The 27,513-nt window shown below is 44.4% G+C and overlaps 2 protein-coding genes across 4 annotated transcripts in view; one reads left to right on the top strand and one right to left on the bottom strand.

Moving 5' to 3' along the window:
- The window catches only part of ASB2 (ankyrin repeat and SOCS box containing 2), a 51,141-nt gene extending 34,340 nt beyond the window's left edge, over nt 1-16,801 (top strand). For all 3 annotated transcript variants that reach the window (XM_085580670.1, XM_021541303.4, XM_021541302.4), the window contains 3 exons: nt 7,559-8,120; nt 11,798-11,951; nt 12,685-16,801. In XM_085580670.1, coding sequence (XP_085436796.1) covers nt 7,559-8,120; nt 11,798-11,951; nt 12,685-12,821 — 853 coding nt within the window. In that variant the 3' untranslated portion in view covers nt 12,822-16,801. The remainder of the gene's footprint in view (nt 1-7,558; nt 8,121-11,797; nt 11,952-12,684) is intronic.
- FAM181A (family with sequence similarity 181 member A) lies at nt 14,583-22,808 on the bottom strand. Its single transcript, XM_085580672.1, has 2 exons — nt 20,422-22,808; nt 14,583-20,113 (listed from the first exon to the last, which is right to left on the bottom strand). Exon 2 carries the CDS (start codon nt 20,050-20,052, stop codon nt 19,201-19,203), a length of 852 nt encoding a protein of 283 aa, XP_085436798.1. The 5' UTR covers nt 20,053-20,113; nt 20,422-22,808; the 3' UTR covers nt 14,583-19,200.
- Between the last annotated feature and the right edge of the window lie 4,705 nt (nt 22,809-27,513).

Genomic DNA, 27,513 nt, shown 5'->3' with positions numbered 1-27,513 from the left:
AGGGTGAAAGATTCCTTTAATTTTACCAAGGCATCATCTTTACAGCTAAATAACATCATGTATCTTAAGTGGATTAAACTGAAGTCCTCAAAATATTAGTAAAATATAATAGAAAAAGTATTAATAGCCCTTGCAGCATGGTTTGTAATAATTTTCCTACACGGGCCCATTGTGATTCTTCTGCACAAGCAGAAGATGCTGGATTTGTCTCTGGTGTGTTCAGGTTTTAATAACAATAATTCAGTTGCTGACAGCAGGAAGAGGTTAAGTGAATCTCTAGAGCATTAGTGAGATTGTCACTAGAATATGGTGTCCAGTTCTGATATCCTTCCTTTCAGAAACCTTTCAGGAAATTGTAAAGGCCTCAGAAAGGAAGGACAAGAATTTCTCATGGTCTAAAAAATAGATTTTATTAGTGAGTGATCAAATATCTCTTATTTGTAACAGATAATTTTATAAAAAGACCCACTGTTTTCTTTCTGAAATTAAATGTGTTTGGGACAGAGCTGAGCGCAATTTTTAAACAGGGAGACAAGTAACTAGTGGAAAAAATAAGCAGAAATCAGGTAGAATTACCAGTCCTCTGAAACAGAGATTTTTCTAGGAAAGTGACAAACTCTATATGATAAAGAATATGATAAGCAATATCAATTTAGAAGATGCTGTCTGGGGATGGGATGTTGCACTGTCATATAAGTAGTAACCTGGGACATTGCAGGATGCCCCTGAGCCTGAACTCCATAGCATTTACTTCTGATCCTAGAGCAAGTTTTAGTTCCTGCTTTTAATCCCTCACTGCTGGAAAAGCGAGTGACATACAGGTAATTTTTCATTGTAGTCCCTTTAGGGACTGTAGAGGATCCCTCTGACTATCACAGTTTTTACCAAAATATTTCTACAACAGGCAAAGGAGAGTGTCTGTCCAACTGCAATGACTGGTTCTGGACAGGACAGCAATCTTTGCAGTGAACTGCTCAAGTAGATTCCTACATATTTCACAGTATCTGAGGAATAAAAGCTTTTAACATCACTACTCCTTCCCATAATGTTTTTCATTCTAGCATTTAGGTTTGTTTGGGAATGCCAATTAAGCTTCTCAAATCACTTTGATAGACCTGAAGATATTAATTTTCTGTAGTTGGAGTAGGCCTGGTTCCTTGTGCAAGCTGTGTATTCTAGAGGGCAACTCAGTGTCAACTTATGTAACAGGTTTATACACTTACATCATGTACATGAATACACTGCACTAATACATGAATGATTCAAAATTTTCTCCAGGATTATAAAGTTATAAAGTCATTTTCGTGTGAGAGAGACAGAACTCAGCTTCAGTTGTTCACTGTCTAAAAAGTTTCTCTGAAAGTACAGTAAGTTGATCTCAAATATATAGAGTATGGGCCAGCTCTCTGAATATTTCCCTCCCCTCAAGTAGTCTCACACTCTGACCTGATAAGAAATTTGCAAACTCCACAACTCGAATTTACCCCTGGGTTATGAAAGGAAGGGCCTGATTCAGGGCTCATATCCATTTTCCCCAACCACCAGCAGCATAAATGAGACCAGAATTTAGTTCAAACTGTGTTCCTTCACTTGTAAAAGACTGAGCACAACTTTTGTGCATAACTGCTGCAAACTAAGTAGAAAAGAAAGACAAAAGAAAAATATATTCTCTTATAAATATTTATCTAAATGACAAAACTTTAGCCTGTTTGGCTGATCATTCTTAATTCCTCGGGTATTCAGTAAAATAACACCCTTCATGGTGACCTCTGTATTCCTGCAGATTTAGTACGTAATTCTGCAGGAATTCCACACTTCAACTTTTTGCCAGAGCACGAAGGCTCCCTACCATCAAAAAGCCAAGAATGTGGTCCCAGGGCTCAACTGTCAACTCTTGTTTCTTGGTGTTTGTTTATTTTAAATGACACCTTGTCAATACTGACCTGAAATTAATAAGGATCATCTCATAAGCTGCAAGCAGTAATTTAACTCTTTCCCCCTTAGAACTGAGATGTTGAAAAGGGAAGACTTCATGTCATGGTTTGATATTGGCACAATGCCAGTGCCCCCATGAAAATGTGATTTTTATTTTGAATGTTGTGAAGTGGAATTTAGAATAGAGCAAAGCAGGCCTAAGCTTAATAACAGGAAAAAAATTTTATTAAACTATTATTATTAAAGAAAAGAGAAAATTAAAGAAGGGGGAGAAAAAAACTACACAAAGATCAAATGAAAACCTTGCAAAACATTCCTCCCCTCACCACCCAACTCTAACAAACTACAGTGAGACACAATCTGGACCTCAATCAGGTTTCTACCCTCTAAGCAATCGATATTCAGTCCATCGAGGGAACAGAGTCTCTCCTGTGCCACAGACCTCCCCAAGAAACACAGCTTCACATCTTGTGTTTCCATGTTACACATGGCACCGCCCGGAGAAAAAGTTTGCCATGGTGACCCTTCTCCTTTCTATGCACAGTGCTTTCATTATCAATGCATGGATGGTTAGATTGCCTTTAGGATTTTTCCTTTCAAGGATGCCCTGCCAAGAGGGGAGAAAACAACAGTTCAGTTTTTCATTGTTTGAGACCACAGTCCCCCCCATTTTCCCCTGGGGCCGAGGGCTCAAGAACAGAGATTTTCTTCTCTTCTCTTTTTTTTCAAGGGCAAGGGGGTGCCACCACAAACTCTCTAATCTTTTCTCTGTTCACTTCACTTTTGTCTTTTTTTTTTAGCTGAAGTAGGTCTTTTGACTCACTGGCATCTTCCCAAAACACAGTCCCTCTTGACGGAGAAGATTTGGTTCAGGTTGTGGCTAACACGGAAAAGTCCAGCCAAAAGCCACTCCTTGTCCCCCTCCTATCTAGAATTTCTCCTTCCAACATCCCATCCCAGGGTCTAAGGTGTCCCTCTTCCTCTCTTTCAAACCGAGGAGGGGAAAGGAAAATTCACAAAGCTTTCATTTTTCAAGAAAGGGTTAAAAGTCCGAACTCCCAGGATGGCTCGATGCCCGGACATCCAGCAACTCCCACACAACTGGGCACCTTGCAGCAGCTCCCCCCGCTCCTCTTTCTTCGCGGCTTTCTCTCTCCCTCTCGGGAGAGGAACTCTGGGGGGGGAAATGGAGACATTCCAGATTTCTTCCACCCTTCTATCTGCAGGGGCCAGCCCGGTTTCAGTCCTTTTACCACTCTTGGGGCTTTTGGCCTACCTTTCTCAGGCCATGGGCTTCCCCTCCCCCACCCAGCTCGTGGCTGGGCGGGGGAAGGTCTGCACTGCACGCTGACCGGAACCAAAGAGAGCGAGTTCCCCTGGGAATTCTGCTTTCAACCCCTCTGTGTTCTCAGAGGCGTGTCTACTTTCAATTGGTCAATATCTAAATTGACCCCTTCCTTCCGGAAAAAATTATCTTTCCGTGTCAAACTAAGACATTCTACTTTTTGCTTTTGAGAACACAGACTATAAAAAAATCATTATTAAAATTACATTTAACACATTCTACATAAAACAGAAACTTATATTAAATTTTTACTCTAATTCATTTTAAAATTTAACACATGCTTTGCTCTTATTTTTTTTGATTTCATTTTATAACATTTATCTTATTACTATCTTATTTTATTTTATTTGATCTTATTTTATTTTTTCCCGGTCAGGGAACCAAATGTCATGGTTTGATATTGGCACAATGCCAGTGCCCCCATGAAAATGTGATTTTTATTTTGAATGTTGTGAAGTGGAATTTAGAATAGAGCAAAGCAGGCCTAAGCTTAATAACAGGAAAAAAATTTTATTAAACTATTATTATTAAAGAAAAGAGAAAATTAAAGAAGGGGGAGAAAAAAACTACACAAAGATCAAATGAAAACCTTGCAAAACATTCCTCCCCCCACCACCCAACTCTAACAAACTACAGTGAGACACAATCTGGACCCCAATCAGGTTTCTACCCTCTAAGCAATCGATATTCAGTCCATCGAGGGAACAGAGTCTCTCCTGTGCCACAGACCTCCCCAAGAAACACAGCTTCACATCTTGTGTTTCCATGTCACACATGGCACCGCCCGGAGAAAAAGTTTGCCATGGTGACCCTTCTCCTTTCTATGCACAGTGCTTTCACTATCAATGCATGGATGGTTAGATTGCCTTTAGGATTTTTCCTTTCAAGGATGCCCTGCCAAGAGGGGAGAAAACAACAGTTCAGTTTTTCATTGTTTGAGACCACAGTCCCCCCCATTTTCCCCTGGGGCCGAGGGCTCAAGAACAGAGATTTTCTTCTCTTCTCTTTTTTTTCAAGGGCAAGGGGGTGCCACCACAAACTCTCTAATCTTTTCTCTGTTCACTTCACTTTTGTCTTTTTTTTTTAGCTGAAGTAGGTCTTTTGACTCACTGGCATCTTCCCAAAACACAGTCCCTCTTGACGGAGAAGATTTGGTTCAGGTTGTGGCTAACACGGAAAAGTCCAGCCAAAAGCCACTCCTTGTCCCCCTCCTATCCAGAATTTCTCCTTCCAACATCCCATCCCAGGGTCTAAGGTGTCCCTCTTCCTCTCTTTCAAACCGAGGAGGGGAAAGGAAAATTCACAAAGCTTTCATTTCTCAAGAAAGGGTTAAAAGTCCGAACTCCCAGGATGGCTCGATGCCCGGACATCCAGCAACTCCCACACAACTGGGCACCTTGCAGCAGCTCCCCCCGCTCCTCTTTCTTCGCGGCTTTCTCTCTCCCTCTCGGGAGAGGAACTCTGGGGGGGGAAATGGAGACATTCCAGATTTCTTCCACCCTTCTATCTGCAGGGGCCAGCCCGGTTTCAGTCCTTTTACCACTCTTGGGGCTTTTGGCCTACCTTTCTCAGGCCATGGGCTTCCCCTCCCCCACCCAGCTCGTGGCTGGGCGGGGGAAGGTCTGCACTGCACGCTGACCGGAACCAAAGAGAGCGAGTTCCCCTGGGAATTCTGCTTTCAACCCCTCTGTGTTCTCAGAGGCGTGTCTACTTTCAATTGGTCAATATCTAAATTGACCCCTTCCTTCCGGAAAAAATTATCTTTCCGTGTCAAACTACGACACTTCATGAAGTGTGGGCAGACTTATTAAGTGAATACAAGTCAGTAAACACTTGGCATGCTCACACTGAGGATACCGTGCCTCCTCCTAAATATAACCTTTAACAAATAGAAAACACAGAAGCAGGTGTCAGGGATTAGGGAAATCTTGGCACTATTTAAAAACTGTACATGAAGCTTGTTCCTGTGACAGAGATGGGATGTGATCTGACTTGTCTGGCCTTGGCTGCCTTCACTTGAGTTGCATTCTCCCTCTAGAGAAACAGGAAATGCTCCAGAGGCACCATATTACTGAACTGACCCACTTTCGAGTGTGAGAAAGAGACACAGGTTCAAGCTACACAATTAAACTGGTAACAATTTGATGCTTCCTGCTTGTCATACCAAAATAAATGTGGGGTACAAAATAAATGTGTGTACTGAGCTCTAGGACACTGCAGCAATGCAGAGCCTCAGCGTGGCACCCGTGCAGCGAGGTTCAGGTTCCCCTTGCAGACAGAAATGATGCAGTGCCTCTTTAACTCAGATGTGAAGAGCTGGCTGAAGCACATATGCTGGAGGGAAAGAACAAAACAGACCCTTAAATCTTCAAAACATTTGATCATGGGATGAGTAATGCTGGTACTTGGCGTAGTGTCCTCACAGTGCTCTGTGCCCTTTTTGTTATTAGGCTCTTACAGAACATTTGCTGAGGGTGGGAAGTTGCCAGCTCACCAGCACCCAAACCTCCTGCTCCCTGGCAAGTGCCACAGTGCTGGAAAATTAGTGTGACTGCTTGGAGAAAAAAATAAGTGCTTAATTTCCCAAGATATTTACATAATTTTAAAAGCCTTTTTGTTTAAAAATTAGATGTTGTAGATGTAACTTGGAGACATCAACAGTCCATCACGTAAATAGGAACATAATCCTGTAAAATTACATCTTCAACCATTATTTCAGATCCTAGGAGTGCTGGAGGCTCAGAATTTCACAGGATCACAAGATTATCACAGACAAAAGTTTTACTGGCTTAGTTCATGATGTAAATATATATTTGAGGTCCCAGTGTTGGGACTAGCCATTGCAGTCAAGCTGAAGATATGCAGCATTTTAAAGGAGACACACTACATGGTAGGAAACTGAGCTTTGCATGTTTGGGTGCCACCAGAGCTGTTGACTGCTAGGTAGAGTAGTCTGCATGGGAGGAAAGGAGGTGGAGAAGGTGTGCATGGCTTCCCAGCTCACACAAGCTCCTATTTAAGATATCCCCCTCTACACAGGTATTGCAAAGGGAGTGTGGGCAACTCCTGACTCAGCAGGCAGACTCAGGCTGGATGATATGTAGGCTCTTTCTAAAAGTAAGTTTTCCTTCAGGTGACTTGTCTATATCTACAGAATCAGCCTAGGGCCTTGGATCTATCACCCAACTTTATAAGCAGGAAAATAAGGTTTAACTCATAGGGTTGGTCATGCAGCTCCATTGACATCTGTACAGACATAAAAATGGTCATGGATTTGTGACTGTAGGGCTCCAGTGCATCATATATTTGAAATTAATATTAAATATTAGAGCAGCTTGATTTATGTTGTATTTAAGACCACAACACACTTTATAATAGCAGTCCCTCATTACTGGAGTTTAGGACTTGGCTGCACACTTTTTGTCCCTCAGCTGAAACATTGAAACCAGCCTGGAAAATATTTTTAATTCTTTTTCTCTCTTTTACTAATGGTCTTTCTGGCTCCCTGTGTTCTGGGATGGACATTGATAGCCCCATGAATTTACCACAGCCAAAAGCCGCACATTGAAGGCCCGCAGGATAAGGATCAATGCAGGGTAATAAATGAATTGTAAAATCTAATAGGGAAGGCCTGGGAGCCAAATCTGTAGTTTGTCCTAGCTCTGTTCTGTCTGGTGTCAAGCTTATTACTATGGCTGTGACCCACAAGACCTGCAAGCACTTTGTGTTGGCACCCTTCTCTGCTGAGCAGTAAAGCAAAACCTGCAAAGGGGAGATACATTCTCTCTGCTGTACCTCAGACTGGAGTTTGTGCACCTTTTCCTCCAGTCCTACCCATAGCATGATGATGAAGGTGCAGAATACCTGGTAGTGCAGAATATCTGGTAGTGCAGAATATCTGGTAGTTCCTGGCTGGTCGTCTGCCATCTGGGCCGTGGAACCCACGAGAAGTTACAACAGGGTGGGTGAGTGCCAGCATGTCACCTCTTCCATTGTAACTGCCCCTGTAGCTGCATCACAGAAACTGGGTGATAATCTCAAAAAAATGTGTTCTTCCATGAAAGAGGAAGGTCAAACAACTCATATTTTTGGCAAGGTCAGTGCACAGGGAGTTGCTGACAGGTTTGAGGTTTGCAGTCTGGTTTCTATGAGCTGTTCCTGTGCCTGAGTTAGCAGGCTCTGCCTTACGGGTACAATCATAAAGCTATGAATAAAGCTTGCTGCAGGGCTGTGGATCCCCTAGAGCTCACTGCTGCTCACTGAGTCTCCTCCTGGCAGGATTGTCTCCATGCTGATCCCCGTGACCAGCCGCACCCGTGTCAAGCGTAGTGGCATCAGCCCCCTGCACTTAGCGGCCGAGCGCAACAACGACGATATCCTGGAAGAGCTGATCGATGCTGGCTACGAGGTCAACACTGCCCTCTCTGATGAACGGTCCTGCCTTTATGAGGACAGACGCACAACCCCACTCTATTTTGCTGTTTTTAACAACAACATCTACGCCACAGAGCTGCTGCTGCAAGCCGGAGCCAATCCCAATGTTGACCTCATTAACCCATTGCTCATCTCCATCCGCCACGGCTGCCTGAAGACCATGAAATTGCTTCTTGACCATGGGGCAAACATTGACGCCTACATATCAAGTCATCCCACCACGTTTCCAGCTACCATCATGTTTTCAATGAAGTACCTTTCCGTGCTGAAGTACCTCCTGGATCTGGGCTGTGACGCAGGTTCCTGTTTTGAGTGTCAGTACGGAAATGGCCCACACCCTGCATTAAATTACAGGCGGGAAAGACTTAATGATCCTCAGGTGACCAGGGAGCCAGCAGTAGTACAGGTAAGCACTGCCTAGTCTACCCACAGGACTTCTAAGGGTATCTCCTACCAGTGGATTTTTACAACATAAGTGTATTTTTTCATCCAACTTTTTTGTGAGAGAAAATTTCATGATCCCTACTTTATTTACAGAAAAAAAGGCTCAATATGAGCCAGAAAACATTCCAAGTTTGTGTCCAATGACTGCAGCAGGGTAGGCAACAGCCACTGTGGCCATAGCTTGAATTTACAGTGAATTTTAGCCATCTTAACATTCTTACCAAGAGTTCTACAATGCTCTTTTCCTCTGGACCTGAGGTGCCAGGAGTGAGGCATATTCTCTTGACAAACATATGGTGTTAGCATATGGGAGTTAGAAACTTTTTTTAACTTGCCCTGTAGGGTTTGTTTTGTCTAACAGAATTTTAGCTACTGGTTACATGAAAACAGTCTAGTGCTTCACTTTGAGGGTAAACTAGTGAATGTGAACAACTGCAGTTTCTGAGTCTACTGGAAAAGCAGTCATGGAGAGAGAGCATGTTATTAGGTTAGCTATGTAACAGAGTTATATTTGAAGATTTCACAAGAGAATAGGAAATTTAGGTACAAGTTTAATATCTTCAAAACCACTTATAAGCTTTAGATATCTACATTTTATACATGTATCTTTGCAGGCCTTTCTAAAATGCAGCTGGGGTTAGCTTCCATTGAGCTGGAATGGGACTTTCAATCCCTTAAAGGACTTTGCAGAATCTCAAATTATACTTTTTTTCTGGTTTCTGTATCTCCTCTCCTTCCAATGTATCTCAAAACCTAATGCTCCATTCAAAATTTGCAGTTTTTCAACATGCTAGACAAAAATGAAATCTCAACATAGCAGTTTTTCTATTTTGCAAAAAGTCAGGGAAGAAATCAATCCGCTTCTATCTAGTTTAAGTGCAGCTTTGAGAGATTCAGCAGAATCCCGAAGGTATGGTTACCAATATGTGGAAAGAATAAAAGAAAACATTAAATGATCCTAGTAAATCTTGACCTTTTCATCAGTCATGTCTTCCAAAAGACTTTACTCTCAGGTAACATATCTGGGGGAAGAAAAACAACCAAAAAGAAAATCTTACAGAGAGAATTTTAAGAGTCCTTCACAATAATCTCTTATCTTAAAAAGGGCTTTACTCTCAAGAGTCTTTTGTCACAACAAAATTTATCCAGTATACCATATTTTTTGTCAAAGAAAAATTTATAAAATACATCATCTTTAGTTCTTGATCTGTGATATGGTAGCACACTGAGAGAACAGAGAGATGGAATTCCAAAACAAGTAGACAGGGTTTGTCTGTGGTATCCTAGCCAAAACCAGTTCCTTCTGGATCTCACCTGAAACTATTACCTAAGAAAATATTAGGTCACTCACAAAGAGTCATTGCCTCAAAGGTCACACCATATGAGGCAGAGATAGCAAAAATTGTATAAACATTTTTCTGTATCCAGAGGGAAAGCAGTGAGGAGAGATGCACACATAAAAAAAAAAAAAAAAAGTAATCCCTTCCCTCTAAGATTGTTTTTATTTGCTTTTACTGATAGGATTTGAGCTCATAAAAGTGGCTTCTGTGGTAGCTTCATGATATGTAGTTATGATATGGTTTATATTCTGAAATATGGAGGATCTTATGAAACTACAACCTTCTCCACACAAGGGATGTTCTTTTTCTATTTTTTTTTTTTTTGTGTGTGTAAGATTACATCAGGATAATAAATCTGAATGATCAGTCTTTATAAAGGCTACGAAGTAATGTAACTGGATTTGGAAAATGCACAAATATAAATCATAACTGATGCTACTAAATTAATGTGTCCCGGAGAGAGTGAACACAGAGAAATGGTTTCTGGCTCCTGCAGCTTTGCGGAGCCGCGGCTGATGGCGGGCAGGCGGGACGGGCAGAGCCGCGCGCTGCCGCCAGAGGGCGCCCGGGCTCCTGCCGGGGCCGCAGCCCAGCGCCCCGGGCCGGTCCCCTGCCGCCTGCCGCCGTGCCGTCCTTTCTCTTTATTTCGCTACGCTTATTTTCCTGTGTTTTGAAACGTGTTTATTCCAGAAGATGTTTTTGTAAGCTGAGCTTGTGAACAGGGAAGAGAGAAAAAGGCAGGCAGGGTCTCTTGTGGACACAAGAAGAAAGCAAGTAAGATGCAGTGTTTATGGCCCTGCATGTGTCTTCATTTCAACTCCCCTTGCAAGGAGGTGTTAGTGCAGGTGCCCAGTCCGTGTCTCGCACGGTAACTGCATGGCAGTGACACAAACTCTGCAGAGTGACAGACAGACATGCAAAACTGCACTCCCTATAAGCAGCCCAGGTAGGAAACTGTGGGTTGTCCACCGCCATCCTTCTGATTACTGTCTCTAGTTGTCCTGGGAAACATTACATGGTGATGTTGTCCTGGGAAACATTACATGGTGATGTTCGGTGAAAAATAAGAGTCAGAAAAGTAGTAAACACATCTGTGAATGCTCTCACCTTGAACAAAATAACCTTATTTTCTGCAGCTCTATTTTACTAGGTGAACTAATAAAATTTTACTTCTGAATAAGAGTATTCACACAAGAGTTTAATAATGTTGAGTTAGGACTCCTGCATGAATAATCAAATTTGATCAAGTTAAAGGAATTTAAACTGAGAGAGCTTTAAGATAGTGCATTTTCTTTCCTGTTTGTTGTGGGCTTAGGAGGTGTCTGCAGACAGTCTGAGTGACTAAGTTGATGGATGGTGCTTCAGCCACCATCATTCAATAGGGTTCTGCCATGTGCCTGAGTTCTTATCCACACGATTTAATTAATTTTAAACTTCCTGACTGCTTCCATGCAGATTATGTCCCCAGATAACTTCATCATATGCAGTGTCCTAAGAGAGACAGATGAAACTGACTGGTATAAGATACTGGTATTTAGATTAAAGTGGGCAGATTTTTTCTTTAAATGAGACAGCTTGAAGTAAAGTTCTTAAATCTGCTCTTCAGTATCTCCATAAGAAGCCCTCCATACAATGAATTTAGGTACTCTGCAGCTTACACTGGAGACAATATAAAATGTGCATGATCCAGGACTGAGTAAGGAAGGCACCCGCTATTAGGCCCAGGATAGTTCTTACATGAGTGAGTAAAGCACCCAGGGATTTATCTGTGCAGAGATTTCTCCAGACTTGTTTCTAGTCAGATGTTTGGTTCCCCAGAGCTGCAGATACTAGCAGGTTCACAAGAAGCAGGAGGTGCTGCATTCTTCTGAATCTCTCTCTTTCCCTAGGACTCCGTTTTGCCCCACAGGGCCCAAGAGAAGAAAGGACCCAGCAAGCTATGTCACAGGGCCCTAGACTGCATGGCCCTTTCAGCAGCCCCTGACTAGCTTGGGGCAAAGTTCCTCTGCCCTTGCATTTCTGTAGAAGTAGGATCTTAGGACTTGCAAACAATTCAGCATTATTCCATGCTCCAGGGATTTGCCAGGGATTTGTGTCATCCTGTGATTGCAAAGAGGGAGTTCTACCCTCAGCTGGAAAAGAACAGGCTTTAGTTGAAGTTTCCTGAAGGGAAACCGGTGATTGCCCTCACATCTGGTAGGAGCAGGGTACCATCAAAGCTGTCAGGGCTATTGCAATTGCTGTTTCCACAAGTGCATTTATATCCCACTGATGGTAGTCCATCTGTTTTTCCTTAAAGTTTTGTGAAATGGTGTCTACTCCAGAGATAAGTCGCTGGGCTGGGCCGATCATCGATGTCCTTCTGGATTATGTGGGTAATGTGCAGCTCTGTTCCCGTCTCAAGGAGCATATTGACAGCTATGAGGACTGGGCTGTCATTAAAGAAAAAGCAGGTATGGTCTCCCAGAAAAGATTCTGGCACAAATAGTCCCACTGTTGGATTCAAAACCCCAGTCACCACCTCCTCTTAGTATTCATCCAATAACCTTGAAATCCTTGAAAGGATTTCTCTTCTGTGACTGACCAGTTATAAGGGTCAGAAATTTCTGGGGTGTCCCCTGGGGTGTGAAATGCACAACAGCCATTGATCAGACCCACTGGGAATGAGCACAGCAGTGCAGAAATGCACATTTGGATGTAGCTGGGGTTCACTCAGATCAGAACAGGTGGGCAGCACAGCCATCTCCACAGCAGCCTAGCAGGCAACAGTGGCCTTAAAAGCCTTTTTAACACTCTCCTAATATCCTTTTCCTCAGGAAAAAGTCTTTCATGGATACTATCGAAATAATTTTTCTGGCACCAAGCTAAATTTGGTAGCAATTGCATTTATTTTCAGTGGGAAGGCTGAACACTTTGAAATTACTTGTTTAAATCCTCCTAGAAAGCCCATTGCTATGGCTGAGATGGGTACAGCACCCTATCCTCCAGGCTCACATCCTTCCCCATGTCATGCCTCAGAGTTCTGTCACCAATCCCAAACTTATTATCCCTTCATTACAGAAAAAAAACATTTTTTCATTCTTCCTTCTCCCATTTTCCTCCTGTCACTGTCCTGCCCAAGCTGAGCTCAAGTCTCTTAAGTTAAAACCTGTCCTGCTCATGTTTCTGACCCCGCCTGTCTTTCAGAACCTCCACGGCCTCTTTCCCATCTTTGCCGCATCAAGGTACGGAGCCTGGTTGGAAGAAACCGCATTAAACTGCTCGACACCCTGCCCCTGCCAGACAGACTGATCCGCTATTTACAGCACGACTACTCGCAGTGACCCCAGGCACGCTGGATACGCAGCAGCTTCCCCAGTGGCACCCAGTGTCACCCATGGCACAGGTGCGCCCTGGGGAGGAATTGCTGCTGGCTTGGTCAAGCACCCTCCCACGACTAATCTAAGAGAAATGTGCTTTTGAAGCATGAGTGAGAAGAAAATGGAGGAGACAGCTAACATAGGAGACTGCTGTTAGGTTTTTCAAGAGAAAACACATACAATTCACCTCAGACGTTAGTCTGCAAAGAAGAGACGAAAGGCAATACTGACAAATGAATAGTGCTGAAGCAAGTATCAGTGAGGAACTCAAAAGTGTCCTAAAGCTGTGGTGGACCTTAGCATCCTTGCCGTGGTCACAATTCAGAACGTGTCAAGAATCAATGTGTTTGGGAAAACAATCACATTACCTTCACCAACTGAGATTTTAATTGTAGTTTCTATTCTATTGTTTGGATTTCTGTGTTGGTTGCTAATTCTCTGATATTTTGACACCACCTTGCTAACACCTTTACTTCTTTTTTTGTACCTTTCTTATTAAGGACTTGATTTATGAACCTTCAAATCTCAGAACTCTTTAATAGACTAAAATCCAGAAAAGCTGAATCCTTTAAAAGTCAAGGAAACATTTATTTAAGGAGGATGGAAGAATTGTATTTGCACATAGTGAATACAGTTCCTTATGTATCGTATTTGCAATAGGAAGTACGTGAAATTTTGCATGAGAGAATTTCCTAGACTGGGGATTTGAAAACAACCCTTGGCTCTTTGGTATTTTTGGTGTAAATTAGAAATAGCTGCACTGTAAACATTAGATTTATGCTTTCATGAAGCTGGTGTCAGAACAGAGCAAAGCCCTAGAGGAGCAGGAACAGAGAGTGATGTGAAGGAAAGAGGCAACACTGCTGAACCAACTTATTCTCTTCCTTCCCCAGAAGATCTTATCTCTATAAAACCCAGCCTCTCCAACCTCCTTGGACATCTGTGGCTGTAACAATACCATGACTGAAAGAAAGAGAAGTTATTTCGAAGTAATTGAATTCAAACTGAAAAATTTATGGAAATGAATACCCAGAATTAGGTGTCCAGATCTTTATTCAGGTGCCTAAACAATGCCAAGTTGCTTGCACCAGGTGTTGTTCAACTTAAACCAGGGAAATAATATTCAGTATGAGATATTACTGAGGCTGAATAAAAAATCTCAGAATTTAGCCCTGAATTTTCTGACTTTGAAAGTTTGAAGTATCTATCATCTTCCTTTGACACTGATGAAAGTTATTATCTCAGCTTCTTTGAAAATTAGGTCACCTATTTACAGCTCAGATCTACAACTGATTTATGGCAGCTTAACAAGTCACCATCTATCTGCTGAACCACTATAATTGTCCGTGAAATTCTTTTATTGAAGTTTTTAACAAGTCACATTCCCTCACAGCTGGGGAGACCAAGGACCCCATGAACAGTTATTGGCAGAGACTACAGATCACTTGACAGGTGTGACTTGCTGAACTGCTTTGATGAGTGCTTTATTCCTTACTCGGCACCTAAGAAAGAATGGAAGAAACTAAATTTGGAACTACATCTTTGCAGATCTTATGCTAGAAGCACACTCCTTACCTTAGGTGGCAGAGGAGCTGTGCATCATGGTCTGCTTGGAGTCCCCAACAGAGACCTTACAGATCTGGTTTTGTTTGTTGATCTGCATACCATCCATGGAGTATGACAGAAATCTAAGTAGGAAAAATACATTGCACTGAGTTTTATTTGTGTGGAGTTTTATATCTTAACACAGGACTGAAGTGTATTGCACAAATATAAGTAATACAATCTGTCTGGGCATACAGACTGTGATGACTTTGCGTGAAATATCTTCATCACCTGTGGGACAGGACATGAGCAGAAAAAGCATTGGTTACAGGATTGCTTACTCTGTCCATTTCTGTCCCCTTTATAAATGCAAAAAATTGAAAAACTAACAGAGTTTCAATTCACACTGAACACTGCTCTTGTAAAGCTTTGGAAAGTCAGGCAAGATTAATCCACTGGTGAAATTTCATGCAGTAACTTCCTTTACTGTCAGTTTAAGATCCCTGCCCTTGTCTCTTGTAGTGTGAACAGGGAATTGGTTTAGGTTAGAAAAATACTGGGTGGAGAGAAAAGGAACAAGAAATTGCAATATTAGTTCTGCCAGTGAAGGCCCTGTATTGGTAAGCAGAACCTGGAGAGATAGAAAATCACTGTGGAGTTCATGCATCTCTCACTTTCTGGGGCTGTGCAACAAAGGTCTGGGTCTTACATTGATAAAAATCAGAATTCCTTGAAATCAAGTAAAAGTGTAACAAAGCAGAGTTGTAGAGGGTGATGGATTCAGGTAGAGCTTGGTGGAGACCACTTCAGAGTTTGGTGTGCAGTGACAGCCCTGGAGACCCTGGCAGGTAGAAGGGCTCACAATCACCAAGTACATTAATAACTCCAGAAGTGGGATTTCATAAGTATCCCAACCTGGGAATTTCCCCCAAGCCAATATCTTTGTGTCTACAAAAGTCTAGCAAGTAGCAATTTCTTTTTCTGTCCTTGGAGAAACTAAAACTAGGTTTTAATGAGATAAATATGGAAAGCCCATTTCTTCTTTCAACCAAGAGACCTTCATTTCTATTGGGAGACCCAATAGAAATAGAGTCCTGGTTGCTGGCAATGATCCGCCCTGAGCAGGAGTCACTGAGGCAGAGAGCACAGGTCTGGTGGGAACATAACACAGCTGTGGGAAGGATAAGTGCATGCTGTGCTCAGAAACTGAGGTGAGAAGAGTCTATATGTTAGAGAGGGAGTCTGGTAATTGCAATGTTATTAAGTCCTTTCTGCTTGATCTTTAAAGCAAACCTTCACATACTCAGTTTACATTTATTTGCACTGAAATGGAGCCCACTACCTCTCCACTCCAGTCACTGACATACTATTTTGTGCACAATACTGAATCTGCACAAATTCAATGTGCCTTTAATGCATCTATCTACATGTTACTGTGAAAAGAAAAATACTCCAGAACCCAGGCAAGCCAGGCTTTGTAATCAGATCAGTAATTCTAGTGCAAGGTAAAGTGGCTTGTTTCACTGAGTGTGATAGTTAGACTCCTTCAGAGATGATGACTTTATGTGAAATGTTCTAGGAATATTTCATGACCAGGTTACTGTACTTTTTTTTTTTTTTTTTTTTACTGCAACATGTGCAATTCACTTGATGTTCTTGTGCACTTTTTTGATTTTTTTTTATTTCATTTTGTATGAAAGTTTTTTCATTTACTTCTCCCTTCCTGTATTTATAAAAGCTATCGTGTTTTTAAAAGTTTAAATCTGCACTGTTCTAGTAAATAGCAGCTCTCAAATGTTATGTTTCCATCTTTCAAACAGCATATGAATAAACAAGCAGATTCTTAAGGACTATCAGCTGTCCTGAATAGCAACACCAACCATCAACAAGCCAAACACAAAAACATCCAGAAAAATTCTGAATCAATACAAGCTTGAATAAGTAATAATTCCATTGTCAATCTCAGGGATGAGAGAACAGTAAGTATTGCTAAAGACGAGACAGAGTTGCTATTATTTGCAAACCTTTTGGAAAGTCTCACACATCCCCATTCAGGGATTTTGAATATACTTAACAATTGTCTTCTGTTCATTTGTGTTTTACTTCACTGCTGCTCCAGTTCAAAGCCCCAGCAAGGGCCACTGCCTGTCTTGGGTTGGGGGGGAGCTTCCATGTCACAAAGGATTTTGAAAAAAATAACATTAGTTTAAATCTGAGTGTAGGAGCATAAATACCTGAGTTGGAGGTCATTTAGAATGGTCTGTTTCAATCCTTCATTGTAACTTTAAAACACGCTATTCTACTAAATGGAAAATGTGCAGCAATATACATTCAAATAAAATGGCGTTTAAAAGAAGCAAAAGAATAAAACTAGGAATTTAATATTCAAAAGACAGAAACTTGGTTTGAACTCTCTTCTTCCTCTGGATTTCTTCAGAAATAAAATTTATACAGAGGCTATTCACTTTGCCAAGTATTTTAATTTTTACAGAAGTCCTTATTCTGGTGTGATCCACAGCACTTAGAAATTTCCCTAATGAACTCAAGGAGGAACACTTAAGCACAGCAACTACTGCAATACCAGTAGTTTATTCCATGACCTGCTCTGGCCACCCAGATGCAAATCCAGACCAGTCCTAAGGAGGCTGCTCTGTATTGATAGTACTGAAACAGAGTTCAGCATCTGGCTGCATCTGGAATACGGCAGTAACACAGAGCTACTGATGTGAGAAAAGCCCCCCATTTCCATGTAAGAAAATTCCTTACCTACAGGACTGTAAATTAAAAGCTGTTGTTCTCCCACCTTTAACTTCAATGGCTTTGGCTTCTGTTACAATCCTTTTGGAGAGGGACAGAGTTTCCTCATGGATTTTTTGCAAAAAAGGGAAAGGCATCTAAGTATGTTCCAATCTTTACTTCTGGATCAAGACCCAACCTGAAGTCTTTAACCCCTAGAGTGGCTCTTTAGCACCTCACACCTTGCATTTAGCTGCAAGTATGTGCTACCAGAGACATTTCCTGCTCTCTCTCCTACAGTCTGTACTGGCTTGATACATGTATCAAGTGCCATAGCAGGGAGAAAGCAATGAAAGCCATCTCTATATCTATTGTTCACTGCACTACACACACTAAAGACATTGTTTCCATAAAAGTGAACATTGGTAGGATATGTGAGGTTTGAAGAAAGAGTAACCCGTTTTCAGCCTGGGAGTCGAATCATAGAATATTTTAAGTTGGAAGGGACCCACAAGAAGCATCAATTCCAAGTCTTAAGTGAATGATTTATAGAGGGATCAAATCCATAACCTTGGCATTATTAGTACCAGGCTCTAACCAACTGAGCTAGATCATATCCTAATAAAAGTTGTACCTGGTTATATAATACCAAGGCCGTCAGAAAATACAAGATGATACTCTACAATTACTTCAGATGATAATTTTTTAATTACTACAATGCATTCAAATGAAGTATTTTCTGGTTTTCCCCTTGTAGAGATACCAGGAGTCATATAGAGCTATGCTAGTCACAGATCAAACCAATCAAGGCCACTTTTTATCAAGTCCTGGGAGATGTCCCCATTAGCTTCAGCAACAGCAGGTTCAGGCACTGGGAAATCATGGATGTCCATCCTTTGGCCCTTTTTTGTCCCAAAATATACTTTTCTTTACTTCAGTGATTTACTCCAGTATAGCCAAATAGATACATACACCTGCAGTATTAAATATCTAATATTTCATGTTCTGTGTCTTAGTACCACTTTCTCCATGGGTTTAAGTGAAACCTAACTTAAAACACTTCATAATAAATTCCAATGCCAATTTGTTTAAAAAAAAAAAATTAGAAAAATACTAGGCAAAACAGCCAGGTCTTAATGATAACATCTTAAAATCAGACAAAATAAAAGCTAACTCTCAGCCAGAAATCAAGGCAGTCTATTTTTTACTTTTTCCTTCCACCACACCTAATGGTTTTGTATTAAACTAATAAGATCCCTCATTTATTCTGTTGATGCAGAGCAATTTGTGACATGGAAATTCATCCTGATTCCATTTGCACCAGCTTAACACTACCTAATATCCTAGCCCTGGAAGAATCACTTCTGATTTATATCAATTCGAATAGGCAGAGATTTCAGTCATATCTCCCCACCAGTTGCAAATCAAACTCATGTCTACCCAGTGGGGCAAAACTAAGACTGCATTTGCAGAATCACCAAAAAAAAATTACCTTGTTTCTTCCCTTATTTTTTTCTTTTAATTCTCTCAGTATTTACATAGAAGAAGAGCTTAAATCAATCACAAGTGATTTCTAGATCAAATACCACCCTTCCAGCAAAACGAAATGACCTGAATATCTTGACTTCCCTGGAATTGCTTTAAAATACAGAAACTCTTTGAATGCATTTAATTCATTCCATTTCAGTGCTGCTGCCGCAGGGCAGCCCCAGAAAGATGTTCCCACGTGGAGAGGTCTCCTAGGTGTTACAAGTGCGGCTAGGAGTGACCCGCAGCCCCGCTCGCCGCGGCTCAGACAATGCCCATCGATGAAAGAGACCTGCTCATGCTCCATGCCACCGGCTTCGCAAGGTTTATTCCCGATTTACGGCCGTGTGCGGAGAGTGCAGCCCAAGTAGCTTCCCAGCAGTTCCCAATTCCCTGCCGCCCGCCCACGAGGCACACGGTGTGATCCCGGCCTCCCTCCCCGGCCGCTGCCAGCAGTTCCTGCCCGAAGGCTGGCCGGGCGCTTCCAGCCCCCTCGGGAGCTGTCGTGTTCGGCATGACTCCCACACCCGCCCCGCTAAAGATACCCAAAAACGTTGAAGAGGGGAGGGGGGATGGCGGGCTTGGTGGGGATGGGTTTCAGAACCATGGGCCTGTAGAGTTTCTGCCCCTGGCCATCGGCCTCCTTGCAGAAGTGCGGCACCTCCGCCGGCAGCGTGGCCGCACTCTTCCTCCACAGCCCCAGCCCCGGGAAGGGCGAGGGGGGCAGCGCGCCAGGGGGCTGGTACACGCCTGGCCCGGGGCAGGGGAAGGGGCAGCAGGTCCAAGCACCCACTCGGCCCGAAAGGGGCCCGGCGGGCTCCTTCTCCCCGGCATGTGGCGCACTGTCAGGGGGGCTCTCCGGGCCAGCAGTGTCTGGGCTCCTTTTGCTTTTCTTCCCCTCATAGGGAGGAGGGTCTCTGGGGGCCTGGAGCCCCTCAGGGCTGGCAGCAAAGGCTCTGGCCGCCAGGCTCTGGGCCGGCCGTGGCTCTTCCCAGAAGGACGCGGGGAGCTGTCGCTTCCTCATGGGCACCTGGTCCGGCCGGGCAGCCTCGGGTTTTTGCTCCTGCAAAACCCGTTCCCCGGTGAGGCTCTCCTCTGCCTCGGCTGTCTGCACCACCTTGTGGGGGCTGGGCTCAGGTGCCTCGGGCTGGGGGCCGCGGGCCCGGTCCTCCGCCCCCCTGCGCCAGCCGCACTCGGGGGCTTTGCTGGGGTGACACCGTGGGATCCGCGAGTACTTCTGCGAAAACCGCTTGAGCTGCTTCTGCAAATATTTTCTGTGGTCAACCGACCGGCGACAAGGAGCTGATTTATCCAGAGCCGCTTTGATGTCGCTCGAAGCCAGGTTAACGAAGTTCAGTAGAGTTTTTACCTCGCTGTCCGATGCCATCTCACTGAATGCACCGTGCAGAGTTTCCCATGAAAAGTTTATAATCCTTCTTCAGGCAAACCTGCGAAAAATGACAGGCAGACTTTTGAGCAAGAAGCTTTGGTTCAAACAGCGCTAAGCAAACGGAGGGAGGACATGTCAAACTTCCCGGCCACGCAAACAAGTTTTTCGCCAGCTCGCTCCCACGCAGGGAAGCTGCCGTCGGAGCGGACGCGTGCCCGCAGCCCACCGCCCCGCACGGCTGCCCCGCACACACCGGCACGGGGACCGGCTCACAAGTGCCAGCAGCTCAGCGCCTAATCTTGTTACAGAGCGCTTAGGTGCACAGAAGCCGGGGTGGCCGCCCTGGAAGCGAGCACGGACACTCACCCGGCGCGCAGCAGCTTTTCTCACCGGTGCTGGCGGCAGCGTCGCTGCGGAGGAGAGAGAGAGAGAGAGAGAGAGAGGCAGCCCCTTCCCCGCTAATCTCGTTAGGCAGGTTACACACCGCCAACCTCGGCGGAGGCAGCCAGGGCCCGCCAGTGTTTGGATGTAGTTTAGCAAGCACTTGAGCAAGCTGAATGAATATCGACTCCAGCGAGTTCGGGGCTCTCCCAGGCCAATCAGAAGCCACTTTGCCAAATACAAAGCATCCCAATCAGGCATCAGCCTCCCCTCCTTGCATTCTTTGCCATCACAAATTGTCTCCATGGGGACAGCCGCAGAAAGACAGCTAATAAATACAATCATTTCCCCATGATTTCTACCATTCTCCCTATCCTCTTCACCCCGACGGAAACCTTTCATTTTAAAATTACACAATCCAAAGCAAAAATGCTGAAGACCAGTTAGGAAAGTTTAGACACCCTTTTCTCTGCATTCTCCAAAGCTGTCTGGGGGCTGATACTAAACATGCTTCATTGGCACAGGACAATATAATACGGGGGACTGGACTAGCCTACTTTTAACTGTTCCCCATCGGAGCATTTTTTTTTTTTTTTTTAAGGGGAGGATGATGTCAGAAAAAGGTAGGAAAGGAACAAATCTCTAAAGAGATGTGCAGATATCCATGGAAAGGGAGCTTGAGCGCTCAAGAATCTTGTCTTTATGTTTGCCCCCTCAATTGAGTTACACAAAAGCTGAATTACCCATTCAAACTACCCGAACAAAAGGATGGAGTTGGATAGTACTCTTGCATCTGTAGTCAAACAGTTAGAGACTTAAATCGAGTCGTCATGATGGAGAAAGAGTTAGACAAAGCCCATAGAATTGCCATCAGCAAACATTTTCCTGTGTCATATTAGTGGGTCTCCATGACTCCCCCTGGCCTGGGGACAATAGCACAAGTTTGCACACTCGACTACTGTCACCCTGCCAACGCTGGCAAGGAGCAGAAACAGGACAATCCTTTAAGGGGAAAGCATGCCCGCTGCAGGGAAGGTAAGAAGAGAGGGAAGAAAAGGCGTGTGAAATGCTAATTGAACTGCTTCCTTTACTGATCCAGAGTTATGTGAGCCCTCTGCCTTCTCGAAGGCTTGTCCCTAAGGGGTGACAATTACTTAAAAGCACAGTAAAACCTAGAGCTGGAGGAAAAGGAGAGCAGAAGAGATGCCCTTGGTGTGCACTGATGACACAGAGCTGGCAGCAGCCTGTATGCTAGTCAGCACCCGCTGCCTCCCACAGCTGAAGAAGCTTTGCTCCTGCTCTCCACTCCCCAGTACCCCAGAGATGGGAAGATTGGACAGGGGCACAGCACCTGTGCACCCATCATCAGGGAGATACTGCCAGCTCTGAACCAAACACAGATGTATGCTGAGGAAAGCAGGGACTGAAGTCCAAGATATTTTGCAAGTAAAATCTGTTTTACTGACATAAGGCATCAAAGGCCTGAGCACTGAGGGATGAAAACAGCTACAATTTACATGCATTTTACTGACTGTTATTTTATTTCATTTCTATTTATCCAATTTTCATCAGAGAAAGCCAAGATCCAGACTATGCCATTATATGAAAGTCTGGGCAGAGGCCTCAGGGTTGACTCCTGGTGCATTCATCCCTGTTCATACCTTTTCTCTCAGTCTGGACTGAGCTGTACGTGGTGGTGCCCAGGCTGAGGTGTTTCTGGTCTAGGGACCCTGGGTCAGCAACAGAATGTGCTGCGGAGCTGCTGGCACCACAGTGGGCTATGGAACAGTGGCTGATTTGCTACTTGTAGGTGTGCCTCTCTCCTCCTAGTGTCTGGCCTGCACAACTGTGCAACTGAGGCTGCAGGAAGAGGCTTTGACTAGCTCATTCAAAGAGATGCACACCAAGGGGTCATGTCTCTCTCTGCAGGAATAAACTGACTGCTGTGCTTGGGCTTTTAAACCCAGTCTGGGACACCACATTTCATTGTGCAGTCTCCCTCTAGAGATAGTTGGTTTCCCAAGGTGGAAAAAAGGAGAGATAGAGAGATAAGTGACAGGTGCCTGGGAGGCAAAGATTATCTCAGGATATTAATGAATTATGTTCTCAGAGGCCTGGGAAACTCATGCCATGTATTATGAGACCTACAGCCAATCATGGGGCCTCCAGAACCCTGGGCTGTGCTCTGGGCCTGAGGGCTAGTGGGTTTGTTTGATTGAGGAGGGTGGATGTGACTTGCCTGCTTACTGAGGCACAACAGATCCACACATATCCAACACATTCACTGCAGAAGCCCTTTCTGAGCTCCTGTGCTACAGCCATGCCCATCTTCTCCCAGGAGGATGCTTGTGCAGGATGTGGCTCCTTGGGCACCACATGGCAGGAGTGGGGGAGCTCCCCACGCCTTGCTGGGCTCTGCTCTCTGCTCTGCCATCCCATTCCCCTGCAGCTGGTAACAGTGGGGTGCCAGAGGGGAATGAACCAGCAAGCAGGATTTAAAAACCAGAGCAACCCACCCTTTCAAGGTCAGACTCAGGTTGAGCTGCACAGGGTTTTCTCTAAGAGGCCACCGGAGCCCTTTTGTTCCTCGCTGCTCTCACCATGTTCATCCCAATGTACATGTGAAAGGAACAATTAACAATAGGGCACTCCTCTATGAGGATCCAATGCACTTTGAAGTGTCCACCAAGCAAAGGCTCAAGAATGATACATCATTTTCCACTGTGAACATGTCAAACTAGTACAGCAATTGAAAAAATGTCTCCACATGCCTTCCCAGCATGCAGACAGGGACCAGCTGGAGAGCTACTTCATATCCGACATGTCACCTCCTGATAGCTGGCTTCTTGGGAATTTTTGGTATGTAAAGTTTTCTCATTCCTTTTTTAAGTAAATCACAAGAATAAATTCATTCACTTGAAAATTGCAGCCAGGCCTTTCCTAAAATGAAATATTTCCTTTGAGACTAAATGAAGAAGAGAGAAAAGAAGATTTTCTTGCACAAATATATCTGCAAAAAAATTTTAAGTGTCGCTAATTGTAAGCGATGTCAACTTTTACTCACTTCTACATCAAAATCTCACAAAGCTTTTTTCCAGGCTGAGGGGTCCATTCAGCAAAGGTATTTCAGCATTAGGTTATCCTGGACCATGTGAGCACACCCACTAACCAAAATGCACACCATTACCTGGGGCAGGGATCCCTCCCCATAAGTGCCACAAACATTTCAAATAGCAGGAACACCTAAATCATGCTGGTAAAGCAAAAGGCAGTGAACAACTGAGCAGTACAGAGGTGATACAGAGGAGGAGAGGAGAAAAATAAATTTCCATTGTTTTATAAATGTTTTAAACTATTTTTCCCCATTTGGGTGACAGTACTGTTACTCCTTGTTAAGCCTAATGGATGTGGACTTTGAAGCAAAGAGAAAATGGGTCTCCAACTATTATGAAATGTTAGACAGTTGCCTGGAACATCTCAGATGGGTCACATGTGAACTGTTCCTTTTCTTTGTCCTTTTGGGACAAAACTGTCCCACTATGGGCAGTTAAAAGCAAAGATAATTCAGTTGTGTGATCTGTTTTCACTCACCTGCTGCCACCTAAACCTCTACTTTGTCTTCATGCTTGAAAAGGAAAGCCAAGAATCTAAGGGGAGGTGATGATAATTCAAGGTGAAACCAGAAGTACTGGCCTGGAGAGGAGTAATATTGGGATGGAGGAAGACCACTAAAGCTCTTCCTTGGGGATCCTGATTTTAGGTTGCATGTTGACAGTGACTGAAGTGGAAAGACACTAATGATGCACTGATGGCATAATAATGGAAGATGATATTTAACATCATATTGCAAGAACTAGGTGACTTTAAAGGTGAATGTAATGGGAGAGGAAAGGATTGCAGTAAGTCTGAGCCACACACCTCAGGAACTGATAGCAGGAATTTCTGTCATGAGGGAAAATGTCATTGTTTCTAAATGAGAAGGTAAATCAGTTCAAAGGATAAAAATGAATCTCCCTTCATCTAGTCTGACCTTCAAAGCGTGTGGAGGGGAGAGGGATGAGGTGGTGTGGTACTGATGGCACTCAGGATCTCAAACTGGCTTAGAGCCTGGCCCCAGCCTGGGATGGAAGTTTGTCCATTCCGGGACCTGCAGGTTCATTCAAAAGGGATGTCTGACAGTGTGTGACTGCAAAGGGGTGCAGCCAAAGGCCTTAGCATCCCTTCCTGTACCCCAGCACGCAGGCACTGCAGACAGCAGCAGGGACATCTCTCCCTGGCACTGACACCCACACAGCCTGGTCCTGTCTGCCCCAGAGCTGAACCTTTAAGCTCAGGGAAAGAGAATATGGGATTTCTCCCCATTCTCATGCTATCCAGTTGTCCCCTTTCCTCACCCTCCACACCTTCTTGTTGAAACTAACACCTCCGCTCCCAAGAGAACAGCAGCCTGGCACTCCAGCAGATGAAGCTTTGACTCTTTCCCCACCCTCCTTTTTTTTCCCCCTCTTGACAGTCTGCTTTGACCTGAGTGACATCCTCTCTTTGCTTTCAGTGCCTGATTTTCTGCACTTGGGGACAGACTTTGAGCAGGCAGTAAGTGCTGAGGCCGTGCAGAGACGGCACGGGGGGGCTGCTGCTGCCCCAGAGCCTGCCATTCAGGCAGATGGTGGAGGGGGCCGATGTGAATAGCTCCTGTCAGTCTCACAGAGAGAACTTTACAATTGTGCTACGTGTTGGACTGCACGTGACTAATGCCATTCTTCTGCAGGCTGCAGGCAGGACACAGCTGTTTCTTTAAGGAGAATTTTGTTTTTCTGGGCAGAAAAAAAAGAACCCATTTCAATATTGTAACCATGTATCCAATATTACGCTCCATAATTAGGCATGATCATAGCCCATCCTGCCTTTCTCTGTTTCTCTTTCTGGTAAATAATAGTATGTTTTTTTAAAAAGCGTGGCCTTGGTTTGGTCTTTCTGAAGGTTTAAATTTTACCTTCCCACATGGCAGGTATGCACTGAAAAAAAGCAACAGGGCAAAATATAGGTTTCTTTACATAATTCTGGAGTAAATAAGTACTTCAAGAGCAGGATGAACTCTGTCACAAAATGGTACAGGGTGTGTCTGTTGAGGAGAAACAGTGTTGCAGAAGGAATTTTAAAAATACAGACATTAATATGAACATATAAAAGGGTGACAACCTTCTCTTAAAAGCTGCAAAATTAGAAATACACAATGGCTCTGGACAGGGAAAGAGTTTGGCTCTTGAGTGCATGGAACAGAAGAGCCATGCCAGACCAGAAGGGTAGTATGTTCCTCCTGCCTGCATTTTGGCCAGGCTCACAGCCCCGCTCCCTGCTCCACTCTTTTTGGCAAGGCTTCTCCCCATGAATGTTTCTGCACTGAAATCCATTCTGGGCGCCTCAGCCCAGAAATGCACTCCTGACACTGCTGCACCTGCATTCTCTTACCACAGGACATGGCCCTGTGCCACAGCCCGGCCAGGGCTGCACTTGCACTTGGCAGCCTCGGCACTTGGACAAGGTACAGGCAGCCCCAGGCAGCGCTGCCTTGAGCTGGCCCCACATCAGGATGACCATGAGGCTTCAGGCAGGCAGCAATCTATCCAGCAAGGTGTGTGGTTCTATCCCTAACATTTCCTTCTGGCTGCCTCCCTTCTTGTATTTCTAGACACGGTGTCTGCCCACCAGCACTGGTGGATCACCCCATGGAGTGTGGAGCAGGGCAAGAGCCTTGGTTTGGTTGGTGCGTGAGCATCACCCACAGATGTGTGCAGGAACTGGCTCAGCACAGGGCGAGTTCAGAGAGGATGAGCTTTGCTTAAAGCACTTTTGCCGTTCCCTCTAGAGGGTGAGCCAGGAGGTGTCTGAGCAAAAGGGTGTCTTTGATCTCTTTCTTCTCCTTCCATTAATGAGCCACTGAGGCTGTAACAAGCTGTGTTTCTGCAGCATAGCAGCCCCAGCTCAGATGTTGTTTGTGCAGCACAGATTGACCTTGGACATACATTTGAGGTATTTTATAGATAGGATTGATAGAGACAATAAAAGCTAACACTAGGTACTATTTGAGTTTCTCTTAACTGATAAACAGTTAGAAATAACAAGGGTCATTATTGTCAAACAAAAGTTTCTTCCTTTCCTATAATGACAGAAATAGCTGATGAACTACAACCCTTTTCTTGTACCAATCTTCTAATTCTCTTGGTGGTCTGCAGTACAGAAACTCTGTGGGAGCTCTTGCAGTCCCAAGTGTCCTACTGGAGAGATAGTAGGATGAAAACTCAGTATCTACCCTAGCTGGGCTATCCATGCAGATGGCTTAGACAAAACTCTTAAGATCTCTAAATCTTCTCTACAATACCTGTTGTCTTGATTGGTAACTTCAGCACTATTCATGGTTTGGGGAATTCAGACACTTTTGCAGTAGGCAGCCATTGCACAAGGAAGTAGAACCAGCATGTACCAAGTTCTATGTCATCCCTCCATCCCGGTTTTGGAAGTGTCCTTCTCTAAAGCTGACCTTACGCTTCAAAGGAGTATGTGAGAGTGACAAGGGCTGCAGCTGTTACTGGGGCCCCTGTGAGAACCCCTAGAACAGTCCATACTAGGTGAGTGCCAGGAAATGAGAAGTGCCAGGAAGTGCACATTGCACTTGATGAGCAACTGGGGCACAAGGAGCTTTTCGGGGTCTGCTGTTCTGCAGGCTGGGTAGATGGAGAAACTTCCACAGGAAAGGCGATAATCATCATACAGACTGAAGGACCAGGCATTCACTGCAGCGCCAGCTGCTGCCACCCTCAATGCCCTAATGGTCTCCAGGTGTACACCCGTGAGCTGAGCACCTCGAGACGTCAGGTCTGCCTTTCAGAGTGATGCATCTACTCCTGGACTCTGCTGACACGGGTAGAGGGCCTGTGGAAAGCGCAGGGAGCAGCCCGGCCGCCCGTGCGCCCCGAGCGGGGCCGCGCCGGGAGCCCGAGCGGGGCCGTGCGGCGGCGGGGCCGCCAGGGGGCGCTGCGGGAGCCCGGCTGGGCCCGGCCGCGCTGCCACAACCGGGAG

Source organism: Lonchura striata, chromosome 5, assembly GCF_050655825.1.
Source record: "Lonchura striata isolate lonStrDom1 chromosome 5, ASM5065582v1, whole genome shotgun sequence".
In the NCBI taxonomy this organism is placed as follows: Eukaryota; Metazoa; Chordata; class Aves; order Passeriformes; family Estrildidae; genus Lonchura; species Lonchura striata.
Note: the sequence above shows the minus strand (reverse complement) of the source record. Positions and strands in the feature narration are given on the sequence as shown.

Excerpts from the sequence above, each read along its gene's own strand:
- FAM181A (XM_085580672.1), bottom strand. The coding sequence starts at position 20,052 with ATGGCATCGGACAGCGAGGTAAAAACTCTACTGAACTTCGTTAACCTG.